General features: G+C 41.1%; 1 protein-coding gene across 12 annotated transcripts in view; it reads left to right on the forward strand.

Annotated features, from left to right (window-relative positions):
- Positions 1-15,223, forward strand: part of SLC25A26 (solute carrier family 25 member 26) — a 150,929-nt gene that overhangs the window by 107,909 nt on the left and 27,797 nt on the right. For 9 of the 12 annotated variants that reach the window (XR_007514477.1, XM_049863232.1, XM_049863227.1 and 6 more), the window contains one exon: positions 6,527-6,571. The exons of the other annotated variants lie outside the window; for them this stretch is intronic. Coding sequence is in view for 8 of the 9 variants with exons in the window: in XM_049863232.1 (XP_049719189.1) it covers positions 6,527-6,571 (45 nt within the window). In the remaining variant the exon portion in view is untranslated. The remainder of the gene's footprint in view (positions 1-6,526; positions 6,572-15,223) is intronic. 12 annotated transcript variants of the gene reach the window in all.

The raw sequence follows: 15,223 nt of genomic DNA on the forward strand, positions 1-15,223 counted from the left end.
AATATATCTAGAATTTTCTGGCTATGTCCTGATTGATTTTTTTAAAAAATGGTGTTTTCCAAGGAAAAGAATTAGAAATAAACCATCAGTGAGGTACAGTCAAGTGTTATGGAATATTTCACAATGGTCAAAAAGAATGACAGATCTCTGTTAATCAGCATGGAAATATGACTAAGGCATTGGCTAGGGAAAAAGATCAAATTGTGGAACTATATGTATTGTGGGATAGGAGTAGTAAGAAAAACATCTTTGCCATGTTCACGATCTTAAAGGGAAAAGCACTTAGTCTTTGTTAAGAATAATGTTAGTCACTAGCAAGCAACTATCTAAGATGCATCAATTGGTCTCAACCCACCTGGATCAAAGAATGAAGAACACCAAGGACACAAGGTAATTACAAGCCCAAGAGACAGAAAGGGCCACATAAACCAGAGACTACATCAGCCTGAGACCAGAAGAACTAGATGGTGCCCGACTACAGCTGATGACTGGCCTAACAGGGAACATAATAGATAACCCCTCAGGGAGCAGGAGAGCAGTGGGATGCAGACCCCAAATTCTCGTAAAAAGACCACACTTAATGGTCTGACTGAGACTAGAAGGACCCTGGTGGCCATGGCCCCCAGACCTTCTATTGGCCCAGGACAGGAACCATTCCCAAAGCCAACATTTCAGACAGGGATTGGACTGGACAATGGGTTGGAGAGGAATGCTGGTGAGGAGTGAGCTTCTTGGATGAGCTGGACACTTGAGGCTATGTTGGCATCTCCTGCCTGGAGGGAAGATGAGAGTGTAGAGGGGGTTAGAAGCTGGCGAAATGGACGCGAAAAGAGAGAGTAGAGGGAGGGAGCGGGTTGTCTCGTTAGGGGGAGAGCAATTGGGAGTATGTAGCAAGGTGTATATGAGTTTTTGTGTGAGAGACTGACTTGATTTGTAAACTTTAACTTAAAGCACAATAAAAAAAAAAATAATGTTAGCTATATTCGACAGCACTGGGTACTGGGTATATGCTTTTAGTAGGTGGCCTTTATCAGATCAAGGATGTTCCCTTCTATTTTTATTTTGCTGAACATTTTTATTATGAATAAGTGCCAAATACACACATTTTAGAAACAGTGAAACTTGTTTTTAGGACTTCAGAAGTATGGTGGATTATAGACTCATTTGACTTTGCCATTATCTTCATTACAAGGTAGTGTTATATGATTGGCACAGTAACTTGTAAGTTGATTTACTAGGAGCTACTTCCGCCCAGACAAATTACTATGATGATTTTGTAGAATATAGAGAAAGAAAATTTAGTCATTGCCTTCACATGTAACGTTTATTAAGCCCTTCCTGTGCTTGGTGCACTGAGTTACTGGTTGGCAGTACCTTCACCGCCCCTGCCCCTGAGGTCTAAAAGACTGAATTGAAAATCAAACTGCTCACACTCTTTCCTTTCTGTTTTAGATTTTGACATTCTCGTTTCTATTTTGTGCTTTCTTTGGAAAGATGCTTTAGAAATTTTAGTATGTCTTATAAATCTGAGGTGTAATTAACTTTAAATTTTTGCTACTTTTATATTAGTTAATTTCCTTCATTCGGTGGAAGTTCTTTCCCTGTATGTACAGTGCCCATAAATGGATTATAGTTGTTAAATTAAAAAGTCAAAATGTAGTTACTGTTAGAATTCTAGCAGATCAGCTCTGAATGGTTCTCTCTCTCTCTTCCTTCCCTTAAGGATGGTGGTCACTTTGAGGCAAAAGGTTTTTAGATCTTCAACTTCATTTGTCCGTGGTTACCACTGGGGCTCCATGGGAAAAGGCCCAGAGTATTTAAGAGGAGAATGACTTTGTTATCTGTGTGACACTTAAATGAAAAGCCCTAAGTCAAGCACAGAAATTTATACATTGTCATGCAACAAAAAGGAGACTGTGGGTCACTTACAGGGTCCCTTGAAAATGAGAATGCTCTAGTCCTTGGACCTACTCCCGTATCCATGGCCTGGGCTGCCACTTCCATGCTGTTCTTAAAACCGCTTCTAATTTGAGGTTGTATCAAACCATTTCTGTAATTTGTCGTTGTTGTTCTTACTGCTAGAGTTTTTTTGGGCGTTTCTGCCGAGCGTGATAGCTTTCACAACTTGTTAAATGTACTTCCTTGTTCCTTAGGCTTCCTGGATTACTCATAGTAGTATTGTGTTCATTGCAGTTTCTAATGCTTTTTTTTTTTTTTAGTGGTATTCTAATGTGGTCTTTCCAAGAACAACAATTAGAATTTTAGAACTAAATGATACCCTGGAAGTCATATCTTCATATCCGCTCAGTTATATTACAAATTACTTCATTATTTATTAAAGGACCATAAGGTTATAAACATTTATAAGATCACAGGGTTATACCCATTGATTAGCTTCAGGGATCATTCTAGTCCAGTACTTTGTGATAGGTAAAGTGTGTTCACGATATAATTATGCACATTTTTATTTCATTGGTAGTGTTCAACACTTCCTTTGTCTTTACCACACCCAGGTTTCATTTTGTCTACGTCATGTGGAATCCTCACACGCCCTCTTGTATAGGATTATTGTTACGTTTATTACTAGGTGGAATCCATGTTGAGTTTTAACAGTTTTTTGCGCCCATACATCTGCCTCTTTAATAGTAGCTGGGTTTACTGCTGTTCACTTATTAGTGCCCTGGGCCTTAACAGCCTGATTTAAACAAAACCTCTTAAATGGGGGCATTAAACAGGTCACAACAGTGAGCCAGTTTGTAACATTTGGTGCAATAAAATGGGTATGTTGTGTTCTAGAATATGAGACCTCTGAGTGCAGCTATTCATTTTCTTCATCTATAAAACATTTTAGAATAACAGCTTACATCTGTTTGGGGTGTAAGGTTCCACATTTTGGAGAAACATCACTGTTATGTAACTCCAAGCCAGACGTGGGGAGAGAGCTCATGTTGTGATGGGCCCATGTTCTGTGGAAGTCGGAGAAGAGTTTTTTTTTTTTTTTTGCCTTATTTGCTGGCAGTACTTCTTTCACATGTGTGGAACACATTTTCATTATTGTTCCTTCATATTGTAAATGACAACAAGCATACAGGATGATTTTGACTTGAAGAATATTGGAAAACTTTTCACACATCAGGAGTTTATCTTGTGAGAGATATTTCACTACCAGAAATCAGAAATAAATGCAATTATTTAAGCATGTACAGCATATTTCATTCCCTTAGACTGCCAGTTAATCTTGTTTTAGGAAGTGAAGTTGGGGTTTATTGTCGGCTCACTTTTAAAAATAAATACCCGATGGAATGGTTTGGCTGTTTCAGTGTGTGATTTTTAAACTACTTCTTTAAAATGAAGGACCAATTTAATTTTTAATAGAGGAAAATGAGTAAAATCCTCATCTGTAGAATTTAAAATCTAAATAGTATTAAGCAGTAAATGAGCACAGATAATGCACAGTGCAGCTTTATGGGTTACTTTAGCCAAGAAATGAATGATGCTAGCATCAACTATTAAAATTCCAAAACCTTGTTCATATTTACATTTGGGAGGGGAAAAATACAAAGAAGAAAATTAAATCTTCTATTATCCCACTACCTGTTAGTCATTTTGGGTATATTGTACTAAAAAAAATCCAAATCCGGTGCCGTTGAGTCGATTCCGACTCATAGTGACCCTATAGGACAGAGTAGAACTGTCCCATAGAGTTTACAAGGAGCGCCTGGCGGATTCAAACTGCGGACCTCTTGGTTAGCAGCTGTAGCACTTAACCACATATTATAAATTTGAACAATTTTAGAAAAGTGTTATACAATTGGAAACCGTGGTCGCGTAGTGGTTAAGTGCTACGGCTGCTAACCAGAAGGTTGACAGTTTGAATCCACCAGGCACTCCTTGGAAACTCTATGGGGCAGTTCTACTCTGTCCTATAGGTCCGCTATGAGTCGGAATCGACTTGACAGCAATGGGTTTGGGATTTTTTGGTTATTATATGGTTAGTTTTTTGGGGTTTTGATAATTAATTTCATTGGAAATTGGTCCTTGGGTTTCAGAGTGGACAGTGTCAACTGCTTTTACATTTTGGTAACAAAATACTAAACTACGTTTGACTCCTGCTGCAGGACTTTGACACACAGGGTGAGGTGATGCTCATTTACAAAGGTGACAGACAGATCCTATTTTGTCAGCTTAATCCAGGCTAGTGACACTGATTTATTTTTTCCAGTGGAAGACAGATTATGTTTCCATGACCACTGTCAAGCCCAGGGCCAGAGTTTGTTCCAGCAGAGGAAGACAAAGATGCTAGACTTTTAATTTCTGATGTAAATATAAATATTTCAGAAATAACCTAATGCCCTAAATTCATGTGAAGTTAGATACCTGTTAATCCCTTCAAAATGACAGACATATACGCATATGCATATTGATAATGTTTAAAATCCACATTTACTTTTCATTTGCAAATGAGCTGAAATGAAATAAAATGAACATTAGGCACTATTCCTGCCTTTCTTTCTCTCTTACCCCCCCCCCCCACCGCCAGCCGTTGGCGGTAACTAGACTGCAGAGCCTAGTGGTGGGATACTCTGGAGTTTAGGTATTTTTATTTTAGGAAATATGGGGGAGAGGTTTTGTTTTAGAATGTTAGAAGATTTAAAAGCAAGTAGATTGTACTGTGAGTAAATTTATATGCAGGTAAATGCATTTGAATGTCTTTTGGGTAGAGGAGTGGTTAGACAAGGTCTCTGGAATCAGATTATCTGGGCTTCCTACTTCCTAATTGTGGGCCTTAATTCAAGTTACACAGCGTTTCTGAACTCAGTCTACTCATCTGTAAAATGGGGAAAGAAATATTATCTGACTCTCTTATAGCATTGTTATGAACGTTCAATGAGATACCAAACCCACTGCCATTGAGTTGATTCTGACTCATAGTGACCCTGTAGGGAGAATAGAACTGCCCCATAGGGTTTCCAAGACTATAATCTTTACAGAAGCAGACTGCCACATCTTCCTTCTGCGGAGTGGTTGGTGGGTTTGAACCGCCGAGCTTTTGGTTAGCAGCCAAGTGTTGTAACCACTGCGCCTGCAGGTTTCCTTCAGTGCAATAAAACTGTGCTTATTAGTACAGTGCCTAGAACAAGAGAAGTGCTCGGTAATACCAGCTCTTAGTCACTCATGGCACTTTGGAAGAAAAACCTCGAGATCTGCTTCCAAAATCCTCAACCATTGAAAATCCTGTGGAGCACGGTTCTACTCTGATACGCGTTGGTTCTCCGTGAATTGGGGTTAACTCAACAGCCACTGGTTACTTATATAAATACAGACTTACAAGTGTGGTGATTATCTTGACCACTCACACTTCCTTACTGCAGGTTACTCTTTTCCCTGGACTGCGCCTGGTATTAAATCAGAATGTTAGTCCCACTTCTGTCCACTTAGAGCTCGTACACTTCTCCAGTGTTGATCCTGTGTTTCTTTGAAGTGTGGGGACCCCCCATCCCAGACTGGTAGCTCAGGGCATGGAGCCTGTGTCTCAACTGACTCTTGCAAGCAGTTCTGTCAGTCATCTGTTCTCTCTTCCCTCCTCTCCCCTCACTCTCTTCTCCCTCTTCCTTCTTTTCTCTGTTCCCCTATTGTCTCCCCTTCCTCTCTCCTTACCCTTCTCCCTCTTCTGTCTGTCCCCTCCCTCTATCCTCTTCTTTCTCTCTTCTTTCCCCTTCTCTTTCTCTCTTCTGGTTTTCTCCCCCTTCTCTCATCTTCTCTCTCGCCCTTCCTCTCTTCCTCTCATTTCCTGCTTCCTTACCCTCCTTGCTCCTTTTCTCTCTTCCCTCCCTCTTCCTGCTCCCCCTCTCCCCCCTACTACCTCCCCGCCCCTAATCTCTCTTTCTCCCCTCCCTATTTCTCTTTTACATCCCAACACTTTGACTGCTAAGGAGGAGACAGCTCTAGCCCTGAAGCAGAAGAATGCCAAGTCTTTAGTCTTTATTGCTTATGACTTCTGTTGTTAGTTGCTCTCAAGTCACTTCTGACTCATGACAACCCCATATGAGCAGAGTAGAACTGCTCCATAGGGTTTTCAAGGCTCTGACATTCTGGAAGCAGGTAGCCAGGCCTGTCTTCCGAGGTGCCTCGGGGTGGGTTCGAACCACCAACCTTTCGGCTAGTTGAGCACTTACCCATTTGAGCCATCCAGGGACTCCATTGCTTATACTAGGAAATATTCATTTTGTCATTTCAGTAGCTAGACCCTCCTTGTATTATTCTAATTTTTTCCATTTCTAAAGGGCCCCACAGCATCATTTTATGTCCCTTGGACTGACAAAGTTAATAGGGTTCTATAGGCAGTTACAATTTAACTCCTTTAAACACTGCTGCATTCTGCCTACAAGTTTGGGTAATGTTAGCTTGGCTGTATACGCAACGTTAAAGTGAAGTACTGTTTCTAAATAACAGATTCATTTAGTAATACCAGACAAACTGTGATTATTCCTACTTAATTAATTTTTTTTTTCCCCCTTCTCTTCAGATTCCTTTCTCTTTGGTCCAGTTTCCTTTATGGGAATCCTTAAAAGTAAGTTTTTCAATCTTCCTGTAAAATGTCTTTATAGTTATCACAAATACCTACAGTCTCATCATGGAAGAGTACAATATAATATTGACAAGCAATTTAAAAAACTCAAAATTATTAACAGTTGACATTTTTTACGTGTGAATCGCTTGCCAGTTTAACCTCTTAAACTCGTTCAGGTGTCGTGGTAGTGGAGAATGAACGTAGTGTCAGTAACTTCAATTGCAGTTTTTTAACAAAAACTGGTTTACTGCTAATAGGGAGCCCAAGGTCAAGTAGGGTGTCATGGATTGAATTATGTCCCCCCCCCAAAATGTGTGTATCAACTTGGTTAGGCCATGATTCCCAGTATTGTATGGTTGTCCCCCATTTTGTGATTATAATTTTATGTTGAGAGGATTAGGGTGGGATTGTAACACCACCCTTACTCAGGTCACCTCCCTGATCCAAGGTAAAGGGAGTTTCCCTGGGGTGGGGCCTGTACCACCTTTTATCTCTCAAGAGATAAAAAGGAAAGGGAAGCAAGCAAAGAGTAGGGACGTCATACCTCCGAGAAGGCAGCACCGGGAGCAGAGTGTGTCCTTTGGACACGGGGGCCCTGTGTCTGAGAAGCTCCTCCACCAGGGAAAGATTGAGGACAGAGACCTTCCTCCAGAGCCGACAGAGAAAGCCTTCCCCTGGAGGGGACACTCTGAATTTGGACCTGTAACCTACTGACTGTGAGAGAATAAACTTCTCTTTGTTAAAACCATCCACTTGTGGTATTTCTGTTATGGCGGCACTAGATGACTAAGACAAAGTGAGAGTGTTGTGGGGTTGTTAACCAGTGTCATAAAGCAATATGTGTACTACTGTTTATTGAGAAACTAGTTTGTTCTGTAAGGAATGACAGCAAGGATAAAGGGAGGAGGGCAGAAAGCACAACTGACTGTAGGTTGAGCAGGCCTAGGCCCTCGCTCACCCACATCTTAGGGGAGCAGGGCTGGGAGCAGCAGGGTGGGGTGCTCTGCAGCTTCTTGCCATCTCTGCTGCAAGCAACGACCAGGCGTAGGACCCCCTAGTGAGAATGGGCCTAGTGTGGGGAGTTGAGAGTCTCTCATCTCTTTAAAAGCAAGTACTTTTTTAAAAACCTTTGGTCAAAACATGCAGAGACTGGAGCGGTTTTCATCGTCTGATACAGTGCAGTGAAAAACCATGGGCTGTGTGGACTTTTGTCGCATCAGGGAGCCCTGATGGCACAGTGGTTAAAGCGCTCTACTGCTAACCAAGAGGTCAGTGCTTTGAACCCACCAGCTGCTCCATGGGAGAAAGATGTGGCAATCTGCTTGCATAAAGATTCTAGCCTTAGAAAACCAATGGGCAGTTCTACTCTGTCCTCTAGGGTTGCTATGAGTCAAAATCAATTCGATGGCAACAAATTTTGGGGGTTTTTTTGGTCGGCATCTTGAAGACTAGATTAAAAAAAGTATTAGAAAACCTCTCTCGTGGTAAGGAAAAGTATTATTTTGCAAACTTCAGTGTTGTATACGTAACAGTGTCTTAGGCTGAGTTCTCTAGAGAAGCAAAACCAGTAAAGCGTATAAATATGTATATATATAGAGAGATTTGTATCAAAGAAATGGCTTATGCAGCTGTAGAGCCTGGAACATTGCAAGTCTGAGGGTCAGGGTAGAGGCCTCTGATTCACGTAGCCCCAGGGCCTGGTGAACCCAAGATCAGCAGGTCAGAGGGCACAGCTCTTGCTCACAGGCTGTGAAGATTGATGAATCCCAGGATTGGCAGGCAGGACCATAGGTAAGCTGCTAGTTCAAGACCCAAGAACCAGAGGTCAGACGAACAGGATCTAACTGCAGGATCCGGTGCAAGCAAAAAGCCCCTGAGCCTTGCCAGAATGTCTGCTTATATTCGATGCAGGCCACACAGCCAAGAAAACTCTCTTTCACCTGATTGGCTGCTCACAGCAGATCCCATCATGGGGGTGATCACGTATCAGAACTCAACAGGGAAGTGATCACAACATTGTACAACTGCCAAAACACTGAGAATCATGGAGCAGCCAAGTTGACACAATCTTAACCGTCATAAACAGTGTGCACACACACAGTCGGTATATACATCTCTGTACTGGGTTGCTGTGTAAACTGTATTTCTCACTGTGGATAATGGTTAAAAAATGTTTGAAAGCCATTGTTAAAGTGAAAGTAGTTGACAAATGGCCAAACTGTCAGAGCAGAGTATGTAGGCAGGCACTTGAGAATACAAGAACCAAGGGTTTACTCCCATGACCGTGGAGCTAGTAACCACAGAGTGCTCACACAAATTGTCTTCTGAAGAATATCATTATTATTTGGACTCTTAAATAAAGATTCTGTTGAGGTTGTATACCACAGGATAATAAAGTGAGGTAAAACATGACGCTTTTAAAAAGAATAACAGGAATACTAGCTATTAAGGTAATAGTTTTCCTGATTTTAAGGAGTACTACTGCTCATTTAATATAGTTTTTTGGCCTGTTGTTTTGCTTGTCTGTTTTTGTTTTTATTCTTTTCTGTGTGGTGCATGGTGAAATGGATTTCTCAGGCTTTGTTTTGTTACGTGGTTAACAGCCATCCGACGAGAAGGCCACTTTCCATGAGTGTAACCGCTCTCCTTTTTTCGTGTGACAGAAGAACAATGAAGCCAACAGCTGTCCTGCAAACAAGACTCACTTTATCAGTGTCTCAATAACTAGCATTCACACAGATTCTGCACACACCCCAACAGCCTTACCCGAACTTGACACAGGAATGTTTGGAGGCCCAAAGAGGGAAAAACCATGTGGTTTCTTTCTTTTCAATATTAAAGACATTTGTAGGATTCTAGCTAGCTAAAAAAAAAATCTAGAATTTTTCAGAATAATCATAGATAGCAATGTTATACCTTAATATTTTTCTTTGAGTAAATGTTAATATGCTGTAAATGGTTTTTTTTTTTAATCAGGTTTATTACATAAACCGTTTATAAAATTCACCCTTTATAAGTATACATTTTTATGAGTTTTAATGTTTATAACCACCACCATAATCAAAATATAGAATCTCTCTGTCACCCAAAAAGGTTCTCTCATCCCCCTTTGTAGTCAGCCCTTCCCCCGTCTCCCGTCCTTAGAAATCCCCGGAAACTGCCTGTCTGATTTCTGTCCCTGTGGTTGTCCCTTTTCCAGAATAACATTTGAATAGAATTGTGCACCATGTAGCATTTTGTGCCTGGCTTCTTTCACTTAATTTGATGTGGTTGTGATTTATCCAGTAGTGTGTTCCTTTTTATCACGGAGTAGTATTCCGTTGTTTGGATGGACCGCAGTTCATTCGTGCATTCGCTAGTGGAGAAATGTTTGAGTTGTTCCCAGTTTAGGGTGATTATGAATAAAGCTGTTATAAATATTTGCCTTTAGGTATTGGTTTATGGACATATGTTTTTATTTCTCTTGGATAAGTACCTAGGAGTAGGATCATGGGGTCATATGGTAAGTGTATGCATCATTTTATAAGAAACTGCCAAAGTCTCTTCCACAGTGGCTACATCATTTTGAGTTCCCACCAGCATTATCTGAGCGTTGAAGTTGCCCTGCATCCACATAGTTACTTGTTGTTGGTAAAGATCATTTTTATTTGTTTTGTTGTGGATTGTAGCCGTTCTTATAGGGGCGTACTGGTATCTCATTGTGGTTTTAATTTGCATTTCCCTCATGACTAATAATATGGAACATCTTTTCCAATAATTGTTTTTAGCATCTGAATGTTGAAATTACAGTGGTTTGTGGAAGTAGACAATTTTTGTCATTTAATTTTGTGTTTATGATTTCATTCACTTAAACTTTCTGTAGTGATAGAGAGATTGTATTATATGGAAGGATTACTCAATTGTATTTATGTGGGAATACTACTCAGGAAAATTTCAGCAAGAATGCTAGCAGATTGCATAAGCATTGTGTTGGAGGAAGTGGGAGTCTGGAGGTAGGGGCAGCCACGATCATCTCCAACTTACTCTGCCTGTAATCCAAAGTGCCAGTTTTCTTCTAAAACCACTTCCTCCTGCTGTCTCCCTGATTTCTGTTCATTGTACCACTATTCTCCTGACCACGTGGTCTCAAAACCTCAGATTAAAATTTTATCCTTATTTCTGTTTCTCCATATCACTCACCAAGCTTTCCTGACTCTTCTTACCTTTTGGAATCTCATGCATATGTTCACTTTCTGTCTGCTATAGCCACTTTTTTTTAGATTCTTACTAACTTACGCCTGGCTAACGCCTGTTTCTGCACTCCCTTATCCATTCCATACATTGAATTTTTGTGATCTCCTTAACCATCCTTTGACCTAGCACTTATGTTCTCAGGAACTTGTGACTTTCTAAAACATGAAGTTCTTGGCATTCAAGGTTCTCCACACTGTGTCCCTAGCTGGTCTCCCTAGTTCCGCTTTCCCTATACTTTTTTTTTTTTTTTGCAAAATGCTTCCCCTCCAGCCAAAACAGCTTTCTTACTGCCTGGATTAGGTTTTCCCCTTCCCTCCCCTGTACTTTGGGTCCTTGCTGAAGTGTCCTTCTACTTCTCCAAATTCAAAGCCCAGCTCAGTTTTTGCCTTCTGCCTGAAATCTTCCCATACCAATGCAGGCCTTGGAGAGTTACCCTTACTTACCTAACATTTGTCTGTGTGACTGGGTGATTGGCGTTTAATTGTGTAATACCTTATGTTTAAAACCTCTTAGAACTAATCCTGAGAGTATTCGAACAAGGCCTAAACCTCTTCCATTTACAGATAGGGATGCAGGTTTGTGGCACTTGTTGTCAGTGTACATTTACTGCCTGCCTACCCTGAGCGAGACATTGTTCCACTTTCTAGGGATGCAAAGATGAGTGAGATCTGGCTAATGCCCTTGAGGAGCTTATGGTCTAGGCAGACAGACACACATATACACGCACATTAAATGTAATGTGCTAAGGTCTGTAATTGAAGGATACTCAAGGTAGTGTGGCAGCCAGTCCCTCTGACTCCCCAAATCCTGCCATTCCACTACTTCATCTCTCATTTTTTTTTTTTTTAATAGTACATATACTTACAAAGGAACACCTGGTGGCGTAGTAGTTAAGCGCTACAGCTGCTAACCAAAAGGTTGGCAGTTCAAATCTACCAGGCGCTCCTTGGAAACCCTGTGGGGCAGTTCTACTCTGTCCTGTAGGGTCGCTGTGAGCTGGAATTGACTCGACGGCAACGGTTTTTATACTTACAAAAAAAGATTTGAGATGAAAGAATACTAAATACCATTAAGAAGAGAGGGACATAAAAGGGGTAGATTATCACATGTGGAATCTCAGAGAAGATAATTTTCTTTTAAGATTTATGTTTAGTTCAGATCTTTCTGTCAGCCAGACAAGAAGGGAAACATGATAGATGATGTAGTTCTTACTACCTGACAAAGACTCATAGCTTCTTATGTCGTCTTGTCCCTTGACTTTGGATACCATCTTTGTACTGATACTTCCATGTATCTAGCTCCATGGCTGACCACCTCCCTGAGCTCCAGCTTCCTGTGAACAGCTGCCTAGTTGACACCTCTGTTAGTTTCCTGGGGCTGCCATAACAAAATACTGCAAAGTGGGTGCTTTAAGGAACAGAAGTCTATTTTTTCACAGTTTTGGAGGCTAGAAGTCCAAATCAGAGTATCAGCCGTGTTGATGCCTTCTGAAAGCTTTCGGAGAGGAACTCTTCCATGCCTTCCTCACCTGGAGTCTGTCTTTCTCCTGTTTGTTCTTCCCTTTTATAAAGCACCACTCAGAAGGAATTAGGACTAGGACCCACCCCCTACTTGTCTTCAAAGAAAGACCCTGTTTCTTCAAAGAAGGCCATGTTCACAGGTACAGGGTTAGGATTTCAGCATACCTTTTTAGGGGAACAATTCAGTCCATTACAACATCTTCACCTAGGATGTCTCATGGTAACCAGTTTGAAACAGAACTCTTGGTTTTTATTCCCTTCCTCCCAAGCCTGCTCCTTCCCAATTGTCCCTTGCCCAGTAAATAGTAGAATTATCTGTTGCTTGTTCAAGCAGAAACTTAAGAATTATTTCAGGATTCTCCTCATCCCTGTTACCCAGTCCATCAGCAAGTTCACCGTTCTGATTCAGGCTGCCCTCACCTGCTGCTTGAATTGTTGCACTGGTGTCTCAGAGGGTCTCCCTAATTGCACTCTTTCGTCCCTAAATTATCTTCTCCATGCGGCAGCGAGAGTGATCTTTTTAAAGAAAGAAATTAGATTATTGGAGCCCTGTGGCACACTGCTTAAGAAACTCAGCTGCTAATCAAAAGTCGGCAGTTCAGATCCACCAGTCACTCCCTGGAAATCCTGTGAGGCAGTTCTACTCCATCCTGTAGGGTTCCTGAGTCAGAATCAATGACAACGGGTTTGGGGTTTTTTTTGTTTTGTTTCTTTAATTAGATCACTCCCTGTTAAAATCCCTCAGCGACATCTCTTTGAAAGAAGAATAAAATCCAGAGTTTAAACTGTAGCTGACAGAGCTTTACTTAATCTGACCCCTGCTTTCCTCGCCAACTTTTTCTCATAACCCCCACTTGCTGCATTCTAGCCACATTCTCCATATATGGCCCCACAGCCCTGTTGGCCTCCCCTCTGTTCTTTGGATATGCCGAGCTGGCCCTTACCCCAGGGCCTTTACCGTTTTTGTTCCCTCTGTCAGAAATGTTATTCATTCATTCATCCTGTACGTCTTTACTGAGTACCTACTATGTGTCAGGCCTAGGAATATAGTGATGAAGAGAACTGACAAAATCCCTGCCCTCACGAAGCATTCGTTCTAGCTCTTTCCCTGGGCTTTCTTTATGTCCAGCTCTTTCTCATTCCTTAGGTCTTAGATGTCACCTCCTCAAAAATGCATTCTGAGACATCCTAGTATCTGTTTATTTTACTAGTCCCCAGTAGTCACAGCACCTGTTTATCTTCACTCTGGTGTTTTAATAACTTAGTTTACTTAGTTGTGCACTTAGTATTTTCTGAATACCGATAAGAGATGTCAACCATGTGTTGAGCAGATACAGTGAAACCTGTGAGAGCTGGAACTTGATGGGACTGCCTTGTTCTGTGTCTCACGAGTTTTCCACATTTGTCAAGGTGCAGTTTTACAACTTTTCTGTTGTTTCTGTTAGTGGAAAATATTTGAGTTTTCTTTCTCTGACAGGTTTCCACCTTACCCAGGTTCCAGCTTTTGTAGGTTTTACTGTTCTACATGCCAGGCCCTGGGCTACATTCTGTGTCTGCATCAGCCTCTCATTGACATCACACAACTCAGGGACGTAGCCCTTGTCATTATTCTCACCTTAGAACAAGTAAACTGAGGCTCAGAGAGGTCATCTTCTATCTGTAAACCAAGTCCTCTGTTTGCAGTCCAGAGCCCCTTTACTATATGGTCTTGTTAATGATAACAGTAATAACAACAACAACAATAATAGCAAACATTTCTCAGAGTTACGATGTACCAGGCACTGATAACCACTGTCTACCTCACAGTCTTCTTGACAATCTTATGAGATAGGTACTGTTATGCTCTTCAGACACAGAATCTGAAGCTTTGATTTTGCATGCCTTGCCCAAGGCCCAGGGTCTTTTAAGAGGTACAGCCAGGATTTGAACCCAGGCAGTTTGAGTCCAGACTCAGTATCCTTAATCTTTTTACACCTAATTTTACACGCAATGCACGATGTCTTCAATAATATTTTTCTATTTCGTATACTCAAAAGTTGATAAAATGTTGAGGTCTTATTATATCCAGTCAGTTCATTTAAGGCATTTTGCAAATTATGTTGACTTCTTAACTTGATGAAACAAAGTTTAAAAGCCTTGGTTACCACATTTCTTAGACTGCCTGTCCCAGACTTTACTTGGCTTTGCTGCACTTTGGCAGGGATTAAACAGTGTTCCCTTCAAGGGTTCGTTCTGCAGCGACCGGCTGTGGGGAGTATAGAGAGCTGGTGGTAACGATGGAGCCAGAACCTTGTTTATCTACATGTTTGTGTTTAACTCCTCACAGGACATTGCTTATTGGCAGAAGGAAGTTTGTCCTCCGATTGTTTATGTTTATATTCTTTAGAGTTCTGGCTCTTCTGTGGCAGGTATTTATAACTATTTGCTAATTGCTTGAAGGTTAGCATTCTTTATTTTTCAGTCCGCTGCAAAGTGGGACAACTGTATGCATTCACTGTTTTATTTACAATTAGCTTCTTTTAGAAGTATATAGAAACATATAAAAATGTGTTTTGCCTTTTTAACCATATGGATTTTTTCCTTAAAAGCTTTAGGTCAAAAGTTAAGCAAATTATGGAAGGATGTAAAATCTCCTGTAAGGACATCAGGTTTTTGTCTTATGTTCAGTACCAGTTTATAGTACTATATACCAGAACCAAACCCACTGCCGTCGAGTCGATTCCGACTCATAGCGACCCTAGAGGACAGAGTAGAACTGCCCCATAGAGTTTCCAAGGAGCGCCTGGTGGATTCAAACTGCTGACCTTTTGGTTAGCAGCCGTAGCTCTTAACCACTACACCACTAGGGTTTCCATAGTACAATATAGAGGTTTGTGAAGAATGCTGCCAAGATCCAAAC

The sequence above is a fragment of the Elephas maximus genome, chromosome 20, assembly GCF_024166365.1.
Source record: "Elephas maximus indicus isolate mEleMax1 chromosome 20, mEleMax1 primary haplotype, whole genome shotgun sequence".
NCBI classification, from domain to species: Eukaryota; Metazoa; Chordata; class Mammalia; order Proboscidea; family Elephantidae; genus Elephas; species Elephas maximus.